At 45.7% G+C, this 22,500-nt stretch overlaps 1 protein-coding gene across 3 annotated transcripts in view; it reads left to right on the top strand.

The window, feature by feature from the left end:
- The window catches only part of Cow (Proteoglycan Cow), a 644,780-nt gene that overhangs the window by 576,280 nt on the left and 46,000 nt on the right, over window positions 1-22,500 (top strand). For all 3 annotated transcript variants that reach the window (XM_070084478.1, XM_070084479.1, XM_070084480.1), the window contains exon 4: window positions 20,228-20,644. In XM_070084478.1, coding sequence (XP_069940579.1) covers window positions 20,228-20,644 — 417 coding nt within the window. The remainder of the gene's footprint in view (window positions 1-20,227; window positions 20,645-22,500) is intronic.

Here is a 22,500-nt window from a genome sequence, read left to right on the forward strand (position 1 = left end):
TATCCCCTTTACTTATTCCTGTTTTTCATGTGTACACTTCAATCATTCCTCTAACGCCTTTTTCAAAGTGCAGATTCAGTGCCCTCAGTCTATCCTCGATGGAAAGATTTTTTATACGCGGGATCAACTGTGCAGTATAATGTTTATAATGCCTTTCTAAGTATATATAATGAAGTATAACCCGAGGATTTCCTTTATTTATACTTAGACATGAAGCCAAGAATCCTATTTTCATCACTATAGATACTTAAGTACTTTTTCCATGGCTTAAAAACACTGCTAACCAGAACTAAATCTTTTTCTCATTCAGATTGATAAAGTTGTTCATTATTTATTTTCTAATTATCATAGCTATTTTACTCTCCTAGGATTAGAACCTAACATCTATCTACATTAAACTGCATCTTCCACTTGTCCGACCACTGCATCAATTGATGCAAATCTTCTTGTAGCTCTGTGGAGTTCAGACAATGAAGAATGACAGGAACTGCACTGCATGCTCGCTGTCCACTTCGAATTTCATATCCAATGTCTCCACCTCTTCAACCTGACACAATAACCCTACTATCCTCTACTTCACTGAGTGCAAATGAAAACTCTTCAACCTTCGTCATCGTTAAGTGGATATGTTGGCCCTCCGGCCCACATATCCATCATAGTCTGATTGATCTGGCAGTCTGCGGAGGCAGTGCTTTCTCCGAACACTTTTACACTCTTTACTGCAGTATTTCTGATATCTGCTGGCAGCAAGTCAAATACTCGAAGCCCACGTATGTTGACGTAGTGTTCTCTTATTGTGCCCATCGCCTCCCTGCTTTTCACTGGGTCTATTTTACACCTCCTATATCTCTCTAGTACTTTGTTTTAATAGTGCGCAGCTTCATGAGACGGCTCTCTGTTATTTTGTACAGTAGGTATACATTACGGCATCTTTTTCTCGGCTTCTCTCCAGAGAGTACCTTCCAAGAGTACTTTCCAAGAGTACCTTCCAAGAGTACCTTCCAAGAGTACCTTCCGAGAGTACCTTCCAAGAGTACCTTCCAAGAGTACTTTCCAAGAGTACCTTCCAAGAGTACCTTCCAAGAGTACCTTCCAAGAGTACCTTCCAAGAGTACCTTCCAAGAGTACCTTCCAAGAGTACCTTCCAAGAGTACCTTCCAAGAGTACCTTCCAAGAGTACCTTCCGAGAGTACCTTCCGAGAGTACCTTCCAAGAGTACCTTCCAAGAGTACCTTCCAAGAGTACCTTCCAAGAGTACCTTCCAAGAGTACCTTCCAAGAGTACCTTCCAAGAGTACTTTCCAAGAGTACCTTCCAATAGTACCTTCCAAGAGTACCTTCCAAGAGCACCTTCCAAGAGTACCTTCCGAAAGTATCTTCCAAGAGTACCTTCCAAGAGTACCTTCCAAGAGTACCTTCCAAGAGTACCTTCCAAGAGTACCTTCCAAGAGTACCTTCCGAGAGTACCTTCCAAGAGTACCTTCCAAGAGTACCTTCCAAGAGTACCTTCCGAGAGTACCTTCCGAGAGTACCTTGCCAGTTGTTCATTGGCTCTATGACTGGCAGTAAACTCTCTCTCTTTGTATTTCTTCCTCAATACTCTATTACCTAAAGTACGGTTCGAGGTCAACTGTCACTGTATAATACATACACACATACCTCTGTGTATGTACACAGAGATACACATTCTCTCATTGCGTGTATGTAGAGAGATATGTAGTCAGATAAACACATCGTGGTGTGTGCATTATGTACTGGTTCCCGGTGAGGGTGAAGTGTGTGTACGGAAGTCTGTAATATGCTTTCTATTATCTGCCTAACGAGTCTTGCAAGCATTGCATTCACTTTTTTTTTTTTTATTCACCGGTATTCTCCCGGCCCGGGTCTTTTCCAAGTAGTGGTGACCCGGCCTTGGCTCCCTATCTGGGGAGTGTCTCGAGACTTAAGTCTCCCATGGGAGGAAGAACAAGTACCTCCTCATCTTTGGGACCAAGTGTCCCCAGGCCTAGCCACATTCCCCGCCCTCACGGGGCTCGTAGGGAGAAGCTAGGCCTCTGGTCTGCCATCTACCCCGCCTCAAAGGGGCTCGTGGGGATGGCAGTCTTATGAGCTGTAGATGGTAGCAAGCTCAGGCCTCTTGCATTCACTTTGTTGCAACACTGTGTTAGCAGCTCTCGTGTTCTCCGAACCACATCAAAAACTTAAGCAATTAAGAATATTCTCGGGAATGGATTAAGATGCCGCTACGGTTGTTGTTGAAGACGCTTGTATTATCTATTATGATGTCCTGCTGTCAAGTGAAGGAGAGGAAGAGGAGGAGGAGGTAGGAGGTAGGAGGAAGAGGAAAAGGGAAGGAGGTAGGGGAAGACACGTGCTGAAGAACGCTGGAGAGCAAAGTGGGGTACAAGAGAGTGAAGGGTGAGTGTAGGTGAAGGAAGAAGAATAGGGAGAAAATAGAGTGACCAGGATAATCTGATGGCGGTACAAACATGGACAGAATCAGATACATCTCTGTGTGAGGATACACTTAACGAGACACCTGTATGTCTCCAGCAGCTCTGGAGTTTCTTACACACTGGCTTTAGTTTTCCCCAGGGTGCGACCCACAACAGTTGTCAAACAACCAGCTGTCTATTGCAGAGTTTCGCTAACAGGTATACAAGGGCAGCTTATGAAAGAAAAAGTACCTTACAGAACACACTTGTAAAGTTTTATGAAGTGTAACTTAAAAAGAGAAGACGGAGGAGGAAATAAAGGCGAGAGGAAGACAAATGGAAGAAATGGGGAGGTGAGGGAGGGAATAAAGACGAGGAGAAAAAAATGCGGCTTGGTATATTAGTTTTTAAAGTATACAGTCTACACGAGCGTTATTAACGCTGCATTGCATCTGCACATCAGCAGTCAAAAGATAATGGAAATCTCTCAGTGTATATACACAGAGATACACTCTGGGTGTAGACCAGAGAGTACAAGACGGGATGTGAAGCTTGGGGTAGAGAGTAAGCTGATAGTAGCATCACTTGTGGCTTAATTCCTGCAACCAGCTTTATGGCAGCAGTAACAACAGCAGCAGCAATAACAGTAGCAGTAATAAAAATAAGAACAGCAGTAACAGCATCGGTAACAACAGCAGTAACAGCAGCAGTAACAACAGCAGTAACAGCAGCAGTAACAGCATCAGTAACAACAGCAGTAACAGCATCAGTAACAACAGCAGTAACAGCAGCAGTAACAGCATCAGTAACAACAGCAGTAACAGCAGCAGTAACAGCATCAGTAACAACAGCAGTAACAGCAGCAGTAACAGCAGCAGTAACAGCATCAGTAACAACAGCAGTAACAGCATCAGTAACAACAGCAGTAACAGCAGCAGTAACAGCAGCAGTAACAGCATCAGTAACAACAGCAGTAACAGCAGCAGTAACAGCATCAGTAACAACAGCAGTAACAGCATCAGTAACAACAGCAGTAACAGCAGCAGTAACAGCATCAGTAACAACAGCAGTAACAGCAGCAGTAACAGCATCAGTAACAACAGCAGTAACAGCAGCAGTAACAGCAGCAGTAACAGCATCAGTAACAACAGCAGTAACAGCATCAGTAACAACAGCAGTAACAGCAGCAGTAACAGCAGCAGTAACAGCATCAGTAACAACAGCAGTAACAGCAGCAGTAACAGCATCAGTAACAACAGCAGTAACAGCATCAGTAACAACAGCAGTAACAGCAGCAGTAACAGCATCAGTAACAACAGCAGTAACAGCAGCAGTAACAGCATCAGTAACAACAGCAGTAACAACAGCAGTAACAGCATCAGTAACAACAGCAGTAACAGCAGCAGTAACAGCATCAGTAACAACAGCAGTAACAGCAGCAGTAACAACAGCAGCAGTAAGAACAGCAGCAGTAACAGCAGCAGTAACAACAGCAGTAACAGCAGCAGTAACAGCATCAGTAACAACAGCAGTAACAGCAGCAGTAACAACAGCAGCAGTAACAACAGCAGCAGTAACAGCAGCAGTAAGAACAGCAGCAGTAACAACAGCAGTAACAGCAGCAGTAACAACAGCAGTAACAGCAGCAGTAACAACAGCAGCAGTAACAGCAGCAGTAACAGCAGCAGTAACAACAGCAGCAGTAACAACAGCAGTAACAGCAGCAGTAACAGCAGCAGTAACAGCAGCAGTAACAACAGCAGTAACAGCAGCAGTAACAACAGCAGTAACAGCAGCAGTAGCAACAGCAGTAACAGCAGCAGTAACAGCATCAGTAACAACAGCAGTCACAGCAGCAGTAACAGCAGCAGTAACAACAGCAGTAACAGCAGCACTAAGAACAGCAGCAGTAACAGCAGCAGTAAGAACAGCAGCAGTAACAGCATCAGTAACAACAGCAGTAACAGCATCAGTAACAACAGCAGTAACAGCAGCAGTAACAACAGCAGTAACAGCAGCAGTAACAACAGCAGCAGTAAGAACAGCAGCAGTAACAGCAGCAGTAAGAACAGCAGTAGTAACAGCAGCAGTAACAGCATCAGTAACAACAGCAGTAACAACAGCAGTAACAGCAGCAGTAACAACAGCAGTAACAGCAGCAGTAACAGCAGCAGTAACAACAGCAGTAACATCAGCAGTAACAACAGCAGTAACAGCAGCAGTAACAGCAGCAGTAACAACAGCAGTAACAGCAGCAGTAACAACAGCAGTAACAGCATCAGTAACAACAACAGTAACAGCAGCAGTAACAACAGCAGTAACAGCAGCAGTAACAGCAGCAGTAACAACAGCAGTAACAGCATCAGTAACAACAGCAGTAACAGCAGCAGTAAGAACAGCAGCAGTAAGAACAGCAGCAGTAATAGCAGCAGTAACAACAGCAGTAACAGCAGCAGTAACAGCATCAGTAACAACAGTAGTAACAGCAGCAGTAACAACAGCAGCAGTAACAGCAGCAGTAACAGCAGCAGTAACAACAGCAGCAGTAAGAACAGCAGCAGTAACAGCAGCAGTAAGAACAGCAGCAGTAACAACAGCAGTAACAGCAGCAGTAACAACAGCAGTAACAGCAGCAGTAACAAAAGCAGTAACAGCAGCAGTAAGAGCAGCAGCAGTAACAGCAGCAGTAAGAACAGCAGCAGTAACAGCAGCAGTAACAGCAGCAGTAACAGCAGCAGTAACAGCAGCAGTACCAGCAGCACAACAGCAGCAGTACCAACAGCACAACAGCAGCAGTACCAGCAGCACAACAGCAGCAGTACCAGCAGCACAACAGCAGCAGCAGCAGTAACAGCAGCAGTAACAAAAGCAGTAACAGCAGCAGTAAGAGCAGCAGCAGTAACAGCAGCAGTAAGAACAGCAGCAGTAACAGCATAAGTAACAACAGCAGTAACAGCAGCAGTAACAACGGCAGTAACAGCAGCAGTAACAACAGCAGCAGTAAGAACAGCAGCAGTAACAGCAGCAGTAAGAACAGCAGTAGTAACAGCAGCAGTAACAGCAGCAGTAACAACAGCAGTAACAACAGCAGTAACAGCAGCAGTAACAACAGCAGTATGAACTGCAGCAGTAAGAACAGCAGCAGTAACAGCATCAGTAACAACAGCAGTAACAGCAGCAGTAACAACAGCAGTAACAGCAGCAGTAACAACAGCAGTAACAGCAGCAGTAACAACAGCAGCAGTAAGAACAGCAGCAGTAACAGCAGCAGTAAGAACAGCAGTAGTAACAGCAGCAGTAACAGCATCAGTAACAACAGCAGTAAGAACTGCAGCAGTAAGAACAGCAGCAGTAACAGCATCAGTAACAACAGCAGTAACAGCAGCAGTAACAACAGCAGTAACAGCAGCAGTAAGTACAGCAGCAGTAACAGCAGCAGTAACAGCAACAGTAACAACAGCAGCAGTAAGAACAGCAGCAGTAACAGCAGCAGTAACAGCAGCAGTAAGTACAGCAGCAGTAACAGCAGCAGTAACAGCAGCAGTAACAACAGCAGTAACAGCAACAGTAACAACAGCAGTAACAGCAGCAGTAACAGCAGCAGTAACAATAGCAGCAGTAAGAACAGCAGCAGTAACAGCAGCAGTAAGTACAGCAGCAGTAACAACAGCAGTAACAGCAGCAGTAACAACAGCAGTAACAACAGCAGTAACAGCAGCAGTAACAACAGCAGTAACAACAGCAGTAACAGCAGCAGTAAGAACAGCAGCAGTAACAGCAGCAGTAACAACAGCAGTAACAACAGCAGTAACAACAGCAGTAACAACAGCAGTAACAACAGCAGTAACAGCAGCAGTAACAACAGCAGTAACAACAGCAGTAACAACAGCAGTAACAGCAGCAGTAACAACAGCAGTAACAACAGCAGTAACAGCAGCAGTAACAACAGCAGTAACAACAGCAGTAACAGCAGCAGTAAGAACAGCAGCAGTAACCGCAGCAGTAAGTACAGCAGCAGTAACAACAGCAGTAACAGCAGCAGTAACAACAGCAGTAACAACAGCAGTAACAGCAGCAGTAACAACAGCAGTAACAACAGCAGTAACAGCAGCAGTAAGAACAGCAGCAGTAACAGCAGCAGTAAGAACAGCAGCAGTAACCGCAGCAGTAAGTACAGCAGCAGTAACAACAGCAGTAACAGCAGCAGTAACAACAGCAGTAACAACAGCAGTAACAGCAGCAGTAACAACAGCAGTAACAACAGCAGTAACAGCAGCAGTAAGAACAGCAGCAGTAACAGCAGCAGTAAGTACAACAGCAGTAACAACAGCAGTAACAGCAGCAGTAACAACAGCAGTAACAGCAGCAGTAACAACAGCAGTAACAGCAGCAGTAACAACAGCAGCAGTAAGAACAGCAGTAGTAACAGCAGCAGTAAGAACAGCAGTAGTAACAACAGCAGTAACAGCAGCAGTAAGTACAGCAGCAGTAACAGCAGCAGTAACAGCAACAGTAACAACAGCAGCAGTAAGAACAGCAGCAGTAAGTACAGCAGCAGTAACAACAGCAGTAACAGCAGCAGTAACAACAGCAGTAACAGCAGCAGTAACAACAGCAGCAGTAACAGCAACAGTAACAACAGCAGCAGTAAGTACAGCAGCAGTAACAGCAGCAGTAACAGCAGCAGTAACAACAGCAGTAACAGCAACAGTAACAACAGCAGTAACAGCAGCAGTAACAGCAGCAGTAACAATAGCAGCAGTAAGAACAGCAGCAGTAACAGCAGCAGTAAGTACAGCAGCAGTAACAGCAGCAGTAAGTACAGCAGCAGTAACAGCAGCAGTAACAGCAGCAGTAACAACAGCAGTAACAGCAACAGTAACAACAGCAGTAACAGCAGCAGTAACAACAGCAGTAACAGCAACAGTAACAACAGCAGTAACAGCAGCAGTAACAACAGCAGTAACAGCAGCAGTAACAACAGCAGTAACAGCAACAGTAACAACAGCAGTAATAGTAGCAGTAACAACAGCAGTAACAGCAACAGTAACAACAGCAGTAACAGCAGCAGTAACAACAGCAGTAACAGCAGCAGTAACAACAGCAGTAACAGCAGCAGTAACAACAGCAGTAACAGCAACAGTAACAACAGCAGTAATAGTAGCAGTAACAACAGCAGTAACAGCAACAGTAACAACAGCAGTAACAGCAGCAGTAACAACAGCAGTAACAGCAGCAGTAACAACAGCAGTAACAGCAACAGTAACAGCAGCAGTAACAACAGCAGTAACAGCAACAGTAACAACAGCAGTAACAGCAGCAGTAACAACAGCAGTAACAGCAGCAGTAACAACAGCAGTAACAGCAGCAGTAACAGCAGCAGTAACAACAGCAGTAACAGCAGCAGTAACAACAGCAGTAACAACAGCAGTAACAGCAGCAGTAACAACAGCAGTAACAGCAACAGTAACAGCAGCAGTAACAGCAGCAGTAACAACAGCAGTAACAGCAGCAGTAACAACAGCAGTAACAGCAACAGTAACAGCAGCAGTAGTAACAGCAGGGTTATATTACGAGGGATAACACCAGTTTACGGCGCAAGGCGAGGCAAGCCTCCCGCCCTTAGTGCGCCCGGCCAGAGGAGCAAGAGTGGCGTGCCACGCCCTCTCCACTCCAATTAGGGTATTGACACGACACACACCTGGTAGTTTGATCCAGCCTGACCTGCCAGCCTGCTGCCACACCCCACTCATGATCACACTCACATCCTCTCACTCAATACTCACACTCTCTGTCGCCACTCTTCTCTTCCTCTCCCTCTCTATCTTCCCCTACTTATCTCTACCCAGAGTAACAGCACACTGCGGATGTATTATTCAAGCTGAAAGAAAAAATTCTCTCACTCCTGTCTGCTTCTCTCTCTCTATCTCTCTCTCTCTCTCTCTCTCTCTCTCTCTCTCTCTCTCTCTCTCTCTCTCTCTCTCTCTCTCTCTCTCTCTCTCTCTCTCTCTCTCTCTCTCTCTCTCTCTCTCTCTCCCACACATACACACGTCACCTAGCAACATCAACTAACATCCGCAGATATACACAAACACTGAACCGTTGTCATACACTGGCAGAGAGGCATTAATATATACGTGAGGATACAAGTGTATGAGCCAGGAGAACACTGGTAGACACACTTGTATGAGCCAAGAGAACACTGGTAGACACTTGTATGAGCCAAGAGAACACTGGTAGACACTTGTATGAGCCAGGAGAACACTGGTAGACACACTTGTATGAGCCAGGAGAACACTGGTAGACACACTTGTATGAGCCAGAACACTGGTAGACACACTTGTATGAGCCAGAAGAACACTGGTAGACACACTTGTATGAGCCAGGAGAACACTGGTAGACACACTTGTATGAGCCAAGAGAACACTGGTAGACACACTTGTATGAGCCAGGAGAACACTGGTAGACACACTTGTATGAGCCAGGAGAACACTGGTAGACACACTTGTATGAGCCAGGAGAACACTGGTAGACACACTTGTATGAGCCAGGAGAACACTGGTAGACACACTTGTATGAGCCAAGAGAACACTGGTAGACACTTATATGAGCCAGGAGAACACTGGTAGACACTTGTACGAGCCAGGAGAACACTGGTAGACACACTTGTATGAGCCAGGAGAACACTGGTAGACACACTTGTATGAGCCAGTAGAACACTGGTAGACACACTTGTATGAGCCAGGAGAACACTGGTAGACACACTTGTATGAGCCAAGAGAACACTGGTAGACACTTATATGAGCCAGGAGAACACTGGTAGACACTTGTACGAGCCAGGAGAACACTGGTAGACACACTTGTATGAGCCAGGAGAACACTGGTAGACACACTTGTATGAGCCAAGAGAACACTGGTAGACACTTATATGAGCCAGGAGAACACTGGTAGACACTTGTACGAGCCAGGAGAACACTGGTAGACACACTTGTATGAGCCAAGAGAACACTGGTAGACACACTTGTATGAGCCAGGAGAACACTGGTAGACACACTTGTATGAGCCAGGAGAACACTGGTAGACACACTTGTATGAGCCAGGAGAACACTGGTAGACACACTTGTATGAGCCAGGAGAACACTGGTAGACACACTTGTATGAGCCAAGAGAACACTGGTAGACACTTATATGAGCCAGGAGAACACTGGTAGACACTTGTACGAGCCAGGAGAACACTGGTAGACACACTTGTATGAGCCAGGAGAACACTGGTAGACACACTTGTATGAGCCAGTAGAACACTGGTAGACACACTTGTATGAGCCAGGAGAACACTGGTAGACACACTTGTATGAGCCAAGAGAACACTGGTAGACACTTATATGAGCCAGGAGAACACTGGTAGACACTTGTACGAGCCAGGAGAACACTGGTAGACACACTTGTATGAGCCAGGAGAACACTGGTAGACACACTTGTATGAGCCAAGAGAACACTGGTAGACACTTATATGAGCCAGGAGAACACTGGTAGACACTTGTACGAGCCAGGAGAACACTGGTAGACACACTTGTATGAGCCAGGAGAACACTGGTAGACACACTTGTATGAGCCAGTAGAACACTGGTAGACACACTTGTATGAGCCAGGAGAACACTGGTAGACACACTTGTATGAGCCAAGAGAACACTGGTAGACACTTATATGAGCCAGGAGAACACTGGTAGACACTTGTACGAGCCAGGAGAACACTGGTAGACACACTTGTATGAGCCAGGAGAACACTGGTAGACACATTTGTATGAGCCAGGAGAACACTGGTAGACACACTTGTATGAGCCAGAAGAACACTGGTAGACACACTTGTATGAGCCAGGAGAACACTGGTAGACACACTTGTATGAGCCAGGAGAACACTGGTAGACACACTTGTATGAGCCAGGAGAACACTGGTAGACACACTTGTATGAGCCAGAAGAACACTGGTAGACACACTTGTATGAGCCAGGAGAACACTGGTAGACACACTTGTATGAGCCAGGAGAACACTGGTAGACACACTTGTATGAGCCAGGAGAACACTGGTAGACACACTTGTATGAGCCAAGAGAACACTGGTAGACACACTTGTATGAGCCAGGAGAACACTGGTAGACACACTTGTATGAGCCAAGAGAACACTGGTAGACACACTTGTATGAGCCAGGAGAACACTGGTAGACACACTTGTATGAGCCAGGAGAACACTGGTAGACACACTTGTATGAGCCAGGAGAACACTGGTAGACACACTTGTATGAGCCAGGAGAACACTGGTAGACACACTTGTATGAGCCAAGAGAACACTGGTAGACACACTTGTATGAGCCAGGAGAACACTGGTAGACACACTTGTATGAGCCAGGAGAACACTGGTAGACACACTTGTATGAGCCAGGAGATCACTGGTAGACACACTTGTATGAGCCACGAGAACACTGGTAGACACACTTGTATGAGCCAGGAGAACACTGGTAGACACACTTGTATGAGCCAAGAGAACACTGGTAGACACACTTGTATGAGCCAGGAGAACACTGGTAGACACACTTGTATGAGCCAGGAGAACACTGGTAGACACACTTGTATGAGCCAGGAGAACACTGGTAGATACACTTGTATGAGCCAGGAGAACACTGGTAGACACACTTGTATGAGCCAAGAGAACACTGGCAGACACTTATATGAGCCAGGAGAACACTGGTAGACACTTGTACGAGCCAGGAGAACACTGGTAGACCCACTTGTATGAGCCAGGAGAACACTGGTAGACACACTTGTATGAGCCAGTAGAACACTGGTAGACACACTTGTATGAGCCAGGAGAACACTGGTAGACACACTTGTATGAGCCAAGAGAACACTGGTAGACACTTATATGAGCCAGGAGAACACTGGTAGACACTTGTACGAGCCAGGAGAACACTTGTAGACACACTTGTATGAGCCAGGAGAACACTGGTAGACACACTTGTATGAGCCAGGAGAACACTGGTAGACACACTTGTATGAGCCAGAAGAACACTGGTAGACACACTTGTATGAGCCAGGAGAACACTGGTAGACACACTTGTATGAGCCAGGAGAACACTGGTAGACACACTTGTATGAGCCAGGAGAACACTTTTAGACACACTTGTATGAGCCAGAAGAAAACTGGTAGACACACTTGTATGAGCCAGGAGAACACTGGTAGACACACTTGTATGAGCCAGAAGAACACTGGTAGACACACTTGTATGAGCCAGAAGAACACTGGTAGACACACTTGTATGAGCCAGGAGAACACTGGTAGACACACTTGTATGAGCCAAGAGAACACTGGTAGACACACTTGTATGAGCCAGGAGAACACTGGTAGACACACTTGTATGAGCCAGGAGAACACTGGTAGACACACTTGTATGAGCCAAGAGAACACTGGTAGACACACTTGTATGAGCCAGGAGAACACTGGTAGACACACTTGTATGAGCCAGGAGAACACTGGTAGGCACACTTGTATGAGCCAGGAGAACACTGAAAGACACACTTGTACTAGCCAGGAGAACATCTCTGTCGTAACAGACACCATCACCAGATGTCAGGTCAGGGAAAATGTAGCGGCCACGGTATTGTGTATTGTCGGAGAGAGAGAGAGAGAGAGAGAGAGAGAGAGAGAGAGAGAGAGAGAGAGAGAGAGAGAGAGAGAGAGAGAGAGAGAGAGAGAGAGAGAGAGAGAGAGAGAGAGAGAGAGAGAGAGAGAGAGAGAGAGAGAGAGAGAGAAGAGAACGGACATTAAGAAGATTCAGAAATCAAGCAGAAATGTACAGTCTTCAGTGGGAAATCAGAAATGGTAAGAAGACTTCAAAGAAGGATGGGTGGTGGGGGGGGTGAGGGACTGAGAGGGGGGGAGAAGGATGAAAGGATGAAGGTGGGAGGGAGGGATGAAGACAGAGGGCGGGGGAAGAGGATGGAGTGAGAGGGGGGGAAGAGAGAAGGCAGAGAAAGATGGACGGTGAAAGGAAGTGAGGGAGAGACTTGGGAGGAAGGAAGAAAGTTTTTAAGATGAGACTCGTCCTTAAGGCAAGGAGATGCGTGACTCTTGGAGACAGCAAGAAATTTCTCCGTGTCTCACCCCGTGTTTCAACCCCTCCATCTCTCACCCTGTGTTTCAACCAGTCCTCTCCTGGCAGACACACCCCTGTGGGACCTTCCTTCAGAGGAGCCCCACCAACCCCTGAACACCTGGGCAGGAAGAGTTACAGAGTGAGGGGAAGGCCAGGTTGCATGGGGTATTCTCTCCTCCTGACCTCTGCAAAATCATCTCTTCCATACATACAGAGCAACACACTCTCTCATGTGTACCTCACGTGTCGTGCCATTAGTTTTGTGGGGTTTCCCCATTGTTGTGATATTGCAACACTCCAGTGCAAGGGTGGGCACTGACGAAGTTGTTGTCGTACACAACACAAGTGTCTTGAGTTGCCTTACACTTGGTTGTCTATTGGCCAAACTTCTGACACTCGATTCTGGTTTTTACATGCAGGTCTTTCCACCCAAGATCTACGTAGTGGTAAAGTGTTGTATGTAAAGATGAGCATCACTGAATTAAGTGTTGACCAGAGCACCATCCACCTTCCTCTTGATCCTCCAAATTGCCACCACACCGGTATTCAGGAGCTGAATATGTCCTCATGCTCGAACAATCACTGGGAAACGACGTCACGGCACTGCTTCAGATAACTAATGACAAGTATGTTCTCCATTAGGCTTCCCTAACTCCAGCCTCTTCATCACCAGGCCGTCCTAGATCTGGCGGAGAACGTGATGCACAGAGTTCTTCTAACTGCTGCTTATCAATTTACAACTTATCAACTTAACAACTTACAACCTTGGCAAAGCCAGATATGAATATGCATGTTGCACTTCTTAAATATACTCGGTGTCATTTAAGTGGTAGTTATGACTGCCCTCGAAGACAATGACATGAAGGCGCCGATCACCCACTGCCGAGCCACTGAATCGTCTGACGCACATCAGCAATTCCACTGGTAGCAAAGATAATATTATAGCAACAGAGAAAAAAAATAATCTTATCATGACAGGAAGAAGTTTGCCCAGAATAGTTCCCCCAGAATTTACAGAGCAAAGCTCAGCAAAATTGTGTATTTAGACTGGAGTGCCGGAGGCACCAGCTGGTAACAGGCGAGGGCCACCTGGCAAGAATGCAGAGCTGTACACTTCCAGTCACCACTTGTGGATCTGCAGCCGACCTTCAGTGATGCGACGCCAGACACCCATTGGATGTTCCACTCAGTCTGCCTACAGTCTTGGAATAACTTTGCCTTGCCTGTGGCTGCCTGTTATCTGTACGACCCTCAACACGTACACTTTGTCTGTCTGTCTGTCTGTCTGTCTGTCTGTATGTCTGTCTGTCTGTCTGTCTGTCTGTCTGTCTGTCTGTCTCTCTCTCTCTCTCTCTCTCTCTCTCTCTCTCTCTCTCTCTCTCTCTCTCTCTCTCTCTCTCTCTCTCTCTCTCTCTCTCTCTCTCTCTCTCTCTCTCTCTCTCTCTCTCTCTCTCTCTCTCTCTCTCTCTCTCTCTCTCTCTCTCTCTCTCTCTCACTTTCTCTCTCTCTCTCTTTCTTCTGCATTTATTTAGAGAGAGAAAATTCATGTCATAATTGGTTTAATTTAGCTAATTTGTCCTTAAAAACATATGTAAAAAAATATTATAAATACATATGTACAAATCCAGCTTTGTGACGGGTTTATATAACTGTGTTTTAATAATTATTCAAGGCATCTAGATTACTCTCAGAGAGCAAGTGTGTCTTTGTCCCAGCCTGACTTTATATATGCAGGAACCACTTGATTCACAGTGAGAAGAGAGTCGTGTGAAGAGAAGCTGCCGGAGACTAACTCTTCACCATTGGTCACTCTTATAACTCTTCACCATTGGACACCATTATAACTCTTCACCATTGGTCACTCTTAAAACTCTTCACCATTGGTCACCATTATAACTCTTCACCATTGGTCACCATTATAACTCTTCACAATTGATCACCATTATAACTCTTCACCATTGATCACCATTATAACTCTTCACCATTGATCACCATTATAACTCTTCACCATTGGTCACTCTTATGACTCTTCACCATTGGTCACTCTTAAAACTCTTCACCATTGGTCACTCTTATAACTCTTCACCATTGGTCACTCTTAAAACTCTTCACCATTGGTCACCATTATAACTCTTCACCATTGATCATCATTATAACTCTTCACCATTGATCACCATTATAACTCTTCACCATTGATCACCATTATAACTCTTCACCATTGATCACCATTATAACTCTTCACCATTGGTCATCATTATAACTCTACACCATTGGTCACCATTATAACTCTTCACCATTGGTCACTCTTATAACTTTTCACCATTGGTTACCATTATAACTCTTCACCATTGATCACCATTATAAATCTTCAACTTTGGTCACCCATTATAACTCTTCACCATTGGTTACCATTATAACTCCTCACCTTTGGTCACCCATTATAACCCTTAACTATTAGATTTTGAACTTCCCGAAGACAAACGCTATTCCATAGGTGAAGATTGTACCTTCTGTGCAATCAGTACTCAGCAACTGTACTCTGTTGCCGTACAAATAAAGGCAGTACAGAAATTTGAAAATACATCAGTTCTTGTACTCACTCTAAATCAAATATTATTTTACAAAAATTAAAAAAGATAGATAAACGCATAACTTGGAGGTCGAAAAGATTTATAACGTAACTGACGCTGGTTGGTATAAGGGTCGGATTAATTTATGTAAAATGCTAAATCCGTAGCGCCTCCTGTTAACCACTGTTGTAAAACAGTCAAGTGGGTGACTGTTGAAGCACTTCCAACAGTGGCTCTCCGTTTTCTGTTGTGGTATATCATAATTTTTTTATGGATAGAGGCAACGCTGTAGCTTCACACACTGAGTGTCCGTGGTTCGATCCCTGACACGGGTGGAAATGTTGGGCATATTTCCTCACACCTGTTGCCCCTGTTCACCTAGCAGTAAGTAGGTACCTGGGTGTTTGTCGACTCGTGTGGGTGACATCCTGGGAGACAAGATTTAAGGACTCCAGTTAAAACAAGACAGACAGTCTTCAGACAGGCCTGCTGCAGTGTTCCTCCTTTCTTATGTTCTTATGTTCAATGACACACTGACCTTCTTGGGGTTACCCTGGGTGGCTAACCCTCCCTATCCCGGGTTAAAAATCCGAAGGAATCTTATTTTAATCGAACCTAAGTAAGAAAAGTGCTACAAACAGTACGTGAGGAAGTTTCTTAAATGCTTCGACGATGTGTTGCTTTACCACGTGAGTAATTCAGAGCGACCAGAGGCTGAGGGTCGATGTTCCATTCCTACGCAGACTTTATTGACATCCTTCGCCAGTGCTCTTTTGGCCATGTTACTTGTCCCTTTAGAGCCATCTCCTCTTTCTTATATGCGTATATAATAACTAACTTGGCTTCTGTTCTGTCTAGAACATTTTAGAAATGTCTCTCAGTTTCTCTTTCTAGTCTCACACATTCGTTCTTGCTCATTTCTCTGTTCTGTCATTTTTTTCTTTTATTATCTCCCACTGGTTTCATATTTATTTTCATTGCTCTTGGTAAGACTCTTCTTTTTGCCTCTATACACTTCGTATCCATTTCTTGTATCATCCAACCAGACGTTTCTCACTGCATCTCTTACTCCTACGCTCCTTGTGTTGTCCAGTACTCCGACGCTCCTTGTGTTGTCCAGTACTCCGACGCTCCTTGTGTTGTCCAGTACTCCGACGCTCCTTGTGTTGTCCAGTACTCCGACGCTCCTTGTGTTGTCCAGTACTCCGACGCTCCTTGTGTTGTCCAGTACTCCGACGCTCCTTGTGTTGTCCAGTACTCCGACACTCCTTGTGTTGTCTAGTACTCCGACGCTCCTTGTGTTGTCCAGTACTCCGACGCTCCTTGTGTTGCCTAGTACTCCGACGCTCCTTGTGTTGCCTAGTACTCCGACGCTCCTTGTGTTGCCTAGTACTCCGACGCTCCTTGTGTTGTCTAGTACTCCGACGCTCCTTGTGTTGTCCAGTACTCCTAGGCTCCTTGTGTTGTCCAGTACTCCGACGCTCCTTGTGTTGTCCAGTACTCCTACGCTCCTTGTGTTGTCTAGTACTCCGACGCTCCTTGTGTTGTCCAGTACTCCTACGCTCCTTGTGTTGTCCAGTACTCCGACGCTCCTTGTGTTGTCCAGTACTCCTACGCTCCTTGTGTTGTCTAGTACTCCGACGCTCCTTGTGTTGTCTAGTACTCCGACGCTCCTTGTGTTGTCCAGTACTCCTACGCTCCTTGTGTTGTCCAGTACTCCGACGCTCCTTGTGTTGTCCAGTACTCCTACGCTCCTTGTGTTGTCTAGTACTCCGACGCTCCTTGTGTTGTCCAGTACTCCTACGCTCCTTGTGTTGTCCAGTACTCCGACGCTCCTTGTGTTGTCCAGTACTCCTACGCTCCTTGTGTTGTCCAGTACTCCGACGCTCCTTGTGTTGTCCAGTACTCCTACGCTCCTTGTGTTGTCTAGTACTCCGACGCTCCTTGTGTTGTCCAGTACTCCTACGCTCCTTGTGTTGTCCAGTACTCCGACGCTCCTTGTGTTGTCCAGTACTCCTACGCTCCTTGTGTTGTCTAGTACTCCGACGCTCCTTGTGTTGTCTAGTACTCCGACGCTCCTTGTGTTGTCCAGTACTCCTACGCTCCTTGTGTTGTCCAGTACTCCTACGCTCCTTGTGTTGTCCAGTACTCCGACGCTCCTTGTGTTGTCCAGTACTCCTACGCTCCTTGTGTTGTCCAGTACTCCGACGCTCCTTGTGTTGCCTAGTACTCCGACGCTCCTTGTGTTGTCCTGTACTCCGACGCTCCTTGTGTTGCCCAGTACTCCGACGCTCCTTGTGTTGTCCAGTACTCCGACGCTCCTTGTGTTGCCTAGTACTCCGACGCTCCTTGTGTTGTCCTGTACTCCGACGCTCCTTGTGTTGCCCAGTACTCCTACGCTCCTTGTGTTGTCCAGTACTCCGACGCTCCTTGTGTTGCCTAGTACTCCGACGCTCCTTGTGTTGTCCTGTACTCCGACGCTCCTTGTGTTGTCCTGTACTCCGACGCTCCTTGTGTTGTCCAGTACTCCGACGCTCCTTGTGTTGCCTAGTACTCCGACGCTCCTTGTGTTGTCCTGTACTCCGACGCTCCTTGTGTTGTCCTGTACTCCGACGCTCCTTGTGTTGTCCTGTACTCCGACGCTCCTTGTGTTGTCCAGTACTCCTACGCTCCTTGTGTTGTCCAGTACTCCGACGCTCCTTGTGTTGTCCAGTACTCCTACGCTCCTTGTGTTGTCTAGTACTCCGACGCTCCTTGTGTTGTCCAGTACTCCTACGCTCCTTGTGTTGTCCAGTACTCCGACGCTCCTTGTGTTGTCCAGTACTCCTACGCTCCTTGTGTTGTCTAGTACTCCGACGCTCCTTGTGTTGTCCAGTACTCCTACGCTCCTTGTGTTGTCCAGTACTCCGACGCTCCTTGTGTTGTCCAGTACTCCTACGCTCCTTGTGTTGTCTAGTACTCCGACGCTCCTTGTGTTGTCTAGTACTCCGACGCTCCTTGTGTTGTCCAGTACTCCTACGCTCCTTGTGTTGTCCAGTACTCCTACGCTCCTTGTGTTGTCCAGTACTCCGACGCTCCTTGTGTTGTCCAGTACTCCTACGCTCCTTGTGTTGTCCAGTACTCCGACGCTCCTTGTGTTGCCTAGTACTCCGACGCTCCTTGTGTTGTCCTGTACTCCGACGCTCCTTGTGTTGCCCAGTACTCCGACGCTCCTTGTGTTGTCCAGTACTCCGACGCTCCTTGTGTTGCCTAGTACTCCGACGCTCCTTGTGTTGTCCTGTACTCCGACGCTCCTTGTGTTGCCCAGTACTCCTACGCTCCTTGTGTTGTCCAGTACTCCGACGCTCCTTGTGTTGCCTAGTACTCCGACGCTCCTTGTGTTGTCCTGTACTCCGACGCTCCTTGTGTTGTCCTGTACTCCGACGCTCCTTGTGTTGTCCAGTACTCCGACGCTCCTTGTGTTGCCTAGTACTCCGACGCTCCTTGTGTTGTCCTGTACTCCGACGCTCCTTGTGTTGTCCTGTACTCCGACGCTCCTTGTGTTGTCCTGTACTCCGACGCTCCTTGTGTTGTCCTGTACTCCGACGCTCCTTGTGTTGTCCTGTACTCCGACGCTCCTTGTGTTGTCCTGTACTCCGACGCTCCTTGTGTTGTCCTGTACTCCGACGCTCCTTGTGTTGTCCTGTACTCCGACGCTCCTTGTGTTGTCCTGTACTCCGACGCTCCTTGTGTTGTCCTGTACTCCGACGCTCCTTGTGTTGTCCTGTACTCCGACGCTCCTTGTGTTGTCCTGTACTCCGACGCTCCTTGTGTTGCCTAGTACTCCGACGCTCCTTGTGTTGCCTAGTACTCCGACGCTCCTTGTGTTGCCTAGTACTCCGACGCTCCTTGTGTTGCCCAGTACTTCGAATCATTATCATAATAATTCCAAGAGGACGTTATGGCCAAGTTTCGCTCATCAGGAGCAAAACGTAGCGGTTGTAAACGTTTTATTAGTTGCTCTTGTGGCCTCTTATCAAGCACACTGTCGGAAGTTTTACTAATATTTGTAAAGCCTCTTACGTCTGTAAACACACCTGTGTATACATGCTGTGTATACATACTGTGTATACATGCTGTGTATACATACTGTGTATACATGTTGTGTATACATGGTTATACTGACCACGTAATGAACTTAGTTTTAAAAGTTCCTCTTAGACCAGTTGAGAATATTTATTTTCTTGAGTCTACCTACACATTCTCCACAACAGAACGGGTAGACTCACACATTCTTCACAACAGAAAGGGCCGACCTACACATTCTCCAAAACAGAACGAGTCAACCTACACATTCTCCACAACAGAACGACCTTCAGAGGCACCATCCACACATTCTTCTCGTCGGTCAATATACACAGAAAGAAATATCTACAATGATACAACCTTAATTGCTCAGTCTATGTTGTAATTACTTCTGTATGGGAGAGTGAGAGTCGTGTTCCGTGTTACTGTGTTCCGTGTTACTGTGTTCCGTGTTACTGTGTTCCGTGTTACGGTGTTCCGTGTTACTGTGTTCCGTGTTACTGTGTTCCGTGTTACTGTGTTCCGTGTTACTGTGTTCCGTGTTACTGTGTTCCGTGTTACTGTGTTCCGTGTTACTGTGTTCCGTGTTACGGTGTTCCGTGTTACTGTGTTCCGTGTTACTGTGTTCCGTGTTACTGTGTTCCGTGTTACTGTGTTCCGTGTTACTGTGTTCCGTGTTACGGTGTTCCGTGTTACTGTGTTCCGTGTTATGGTGTTCCGTGTTAAGTTCTTGCTCCTGGAACATGCCAAGAATGTTCGTTTATGTTCTGTACAACGTTTTACACATGTTACGCACAGGTTATGGAATAACAAAGCCATATAAGCCATTCTAGGATGGAAAGGCTTTATTTAATTAAGATAAAAGGCTCTATGCTATTTAAGGTCAAAAAAAAAAGGCTCCAAGCTATTCTAGCATATTAATGATGAAAAATTTCTAAAATAGTAGTTTTAAGCCTATATAGGCCTACAAGTGCGTGTGTGTTCTAATATTCACTATTGTTCCTCCACAGGGACAAGATCGTCCCCCTGAAGGACGCTGCCTCAGCCTCCTACGAGGACCTCCCAAAATCATGGGACGCCCTTGATGACTATGATGACGATGACAATGACGATGACGATGACGAAGATGACGAGTACTACGACGAAGAGGAAGACGAGGAATACCTGCTGGAGGATGAGGACGATGATAATGAGAAGTCTGAATATGGGTCAAAACAGCAGCAGCAGCAGCAGCAGCAGCAGGAGCAACAACAACAACAGCAGCAGCAGCAACAACAACCACAACAGCCACAGCCACAGCAACAGCCACCACAACAGCAGCAGCAACAGCCACAGCAGCAGGAACAGCAGCAGCAGCAGCCACAAGGGGAGAAAGCAGGGGAGGTGGTAGGGGACCAGCACCTCAACCGACGCCCCTTCGCTGAGAAGTAAGGCACCTGGCCAGGATTTTTCCCACATCTTGCGAGTTACGTTTCTTTCTGCAGCCTCAACTTCCACTCACTCTCATTGCTTCTTTTTCTATGTCTCTCGTTTGCTGGTGTTTTATAAACCATTTCAGAAAACGTTCCATGTATTGTTTTTTTTTTTACATTTCTATTAGTGTGTCCCTCACTTTATTCCTACGCTTTAACACACTCTTTTCTATTTTCCCTCATATTTGTGATTCTATTAATGTTTTCTTCAAGCCTTTATTCCTGTGTTTATATATTAGTTGCAGATGCTTCCTAGTGCCTTATTTATCCTTATTAATGTTTTCCTAGTTTTGTGGTCTTATTTCCGTGGCATCTTCAGAGGTATATAGAGCACTGCAAGCTTCTTATATGTATATTATTAGGTATCCCTGCAGGGATACCACGGGGGTATCCCTAGAGGTGGTATACCTAGAGGTGGTATCCCTAGAGGTATCCTTGAAGGGATCCCTGCAGGGCTACCAGCAGGGATACCCTAGGTGGTATCCCTAGAGGTATCCCTGCAGGGATACCTGCAGGGATACCTGCAGGGATACCTCTAGGTGATTGCCTGAATATTTGACTGTATTTTTGTCTTTCTCAAAGGTTTTCACTTATAACTTGAGAATATAACTAGATAACAATGAGAAGGTAATGTGCATTCCCCCCTTCCGTGAGTCCCCCCTCCACCCAAAAAAAAAAAATGAGGAATAATACTTTACATGGGTCTTAGGATGGTCATGTGATACTTAAATTTATGTGATCCGGATGTATATAGTTCAATATTTTAATGGTCATAGAAAACGTTTAAAATATAAACCCGGTCAGGAGGAATTTTGATATATATATGTATACCATTTTCTAGCCATTTCCGAGAATTTTAATGGGTGACATCAGAGTGTTTCTGCATCTAATTTTTATGACATCCCGAACCGACGCCTGACTTCCCCAAAGTCATAAAACGCTAAAACAGGAAAAAAATAACGAAAGTAATGAATGCAATCAAGGAAAGTTTTGCAAACAACGTTTATTGCAAAACTTGTCCCAAGCTGGTTCCTTCAATTAATGTTATATGTTGTTTTATGAGAGTTGCAAATATTGAAGGCTTCTGCAGAGTTTGCAGTCACAAGCCTAAATTAACAATAAATAATGAAAACGCCCAATATTACTTTAGTTTCTCAAACGCAAATTTGAAAACCATTGTTAGGAAAGATCTGGCAAAGTTACTTAAGTAGAATAGTACAGATGGTAATTAACATATTTACTCTTCTTTATAGTGAGATGTGTCAAGTACATCTCTGAGGAGAAAGTAACAACATCAATAGACTTTAAGACGTAACACTATTGGACTCAGGTTAGACTTATAAGTATCTCTGGCAGTTCATTTTGTATGGAGTAAAGTGTAAAGTGTATAAACAGAGACAGAAGTCTTACTTTAGAGTATATTTTAGTGTGTCAAACATCCAGCCATTTAGCGACACTTCCACGCAAGAAATACAAGAAATATATTGTTAATTATTAGATAAACCATGCCACGGACGGGGTTAGAACCCGCGATCAGTCTCAAAACTCTAGACCGACGCGTTAGCCACTGGAGTTTTGAGACTCGGATCGCGGGTTCTAACCCCACCCGTGGTATGCTTTGTTTGCAACCGTCTAATTACGATTTCGTGAGTCATGATTAGATGATTGAAATCTCGAGACTGTATCCACACTCCGCAATGGCTGGAGTCTAGTGAGTCTAGTCGGTGCCAAGTGTCTAGCCGCTAGACGAATGTACTAGACGAGCTTTTAATAAAGTAAGTGACCAGTGTTTGTAGTGATAATGGTAATTT

This window comes from Cherax quadricarinatus, chromosome 13, assembly GCF_038502225.1.
Source record: "Cherax quadricarinatus isolate ZL_2023a chromosome 13, ASM3850222v1, whole genome shotgun sequence".
NCBI lineage: Eukaryota > Metazoa > Arthropoda > Malacostraca > Decapoda > Parastacidae > Cherax > Cherax quadricarinatus.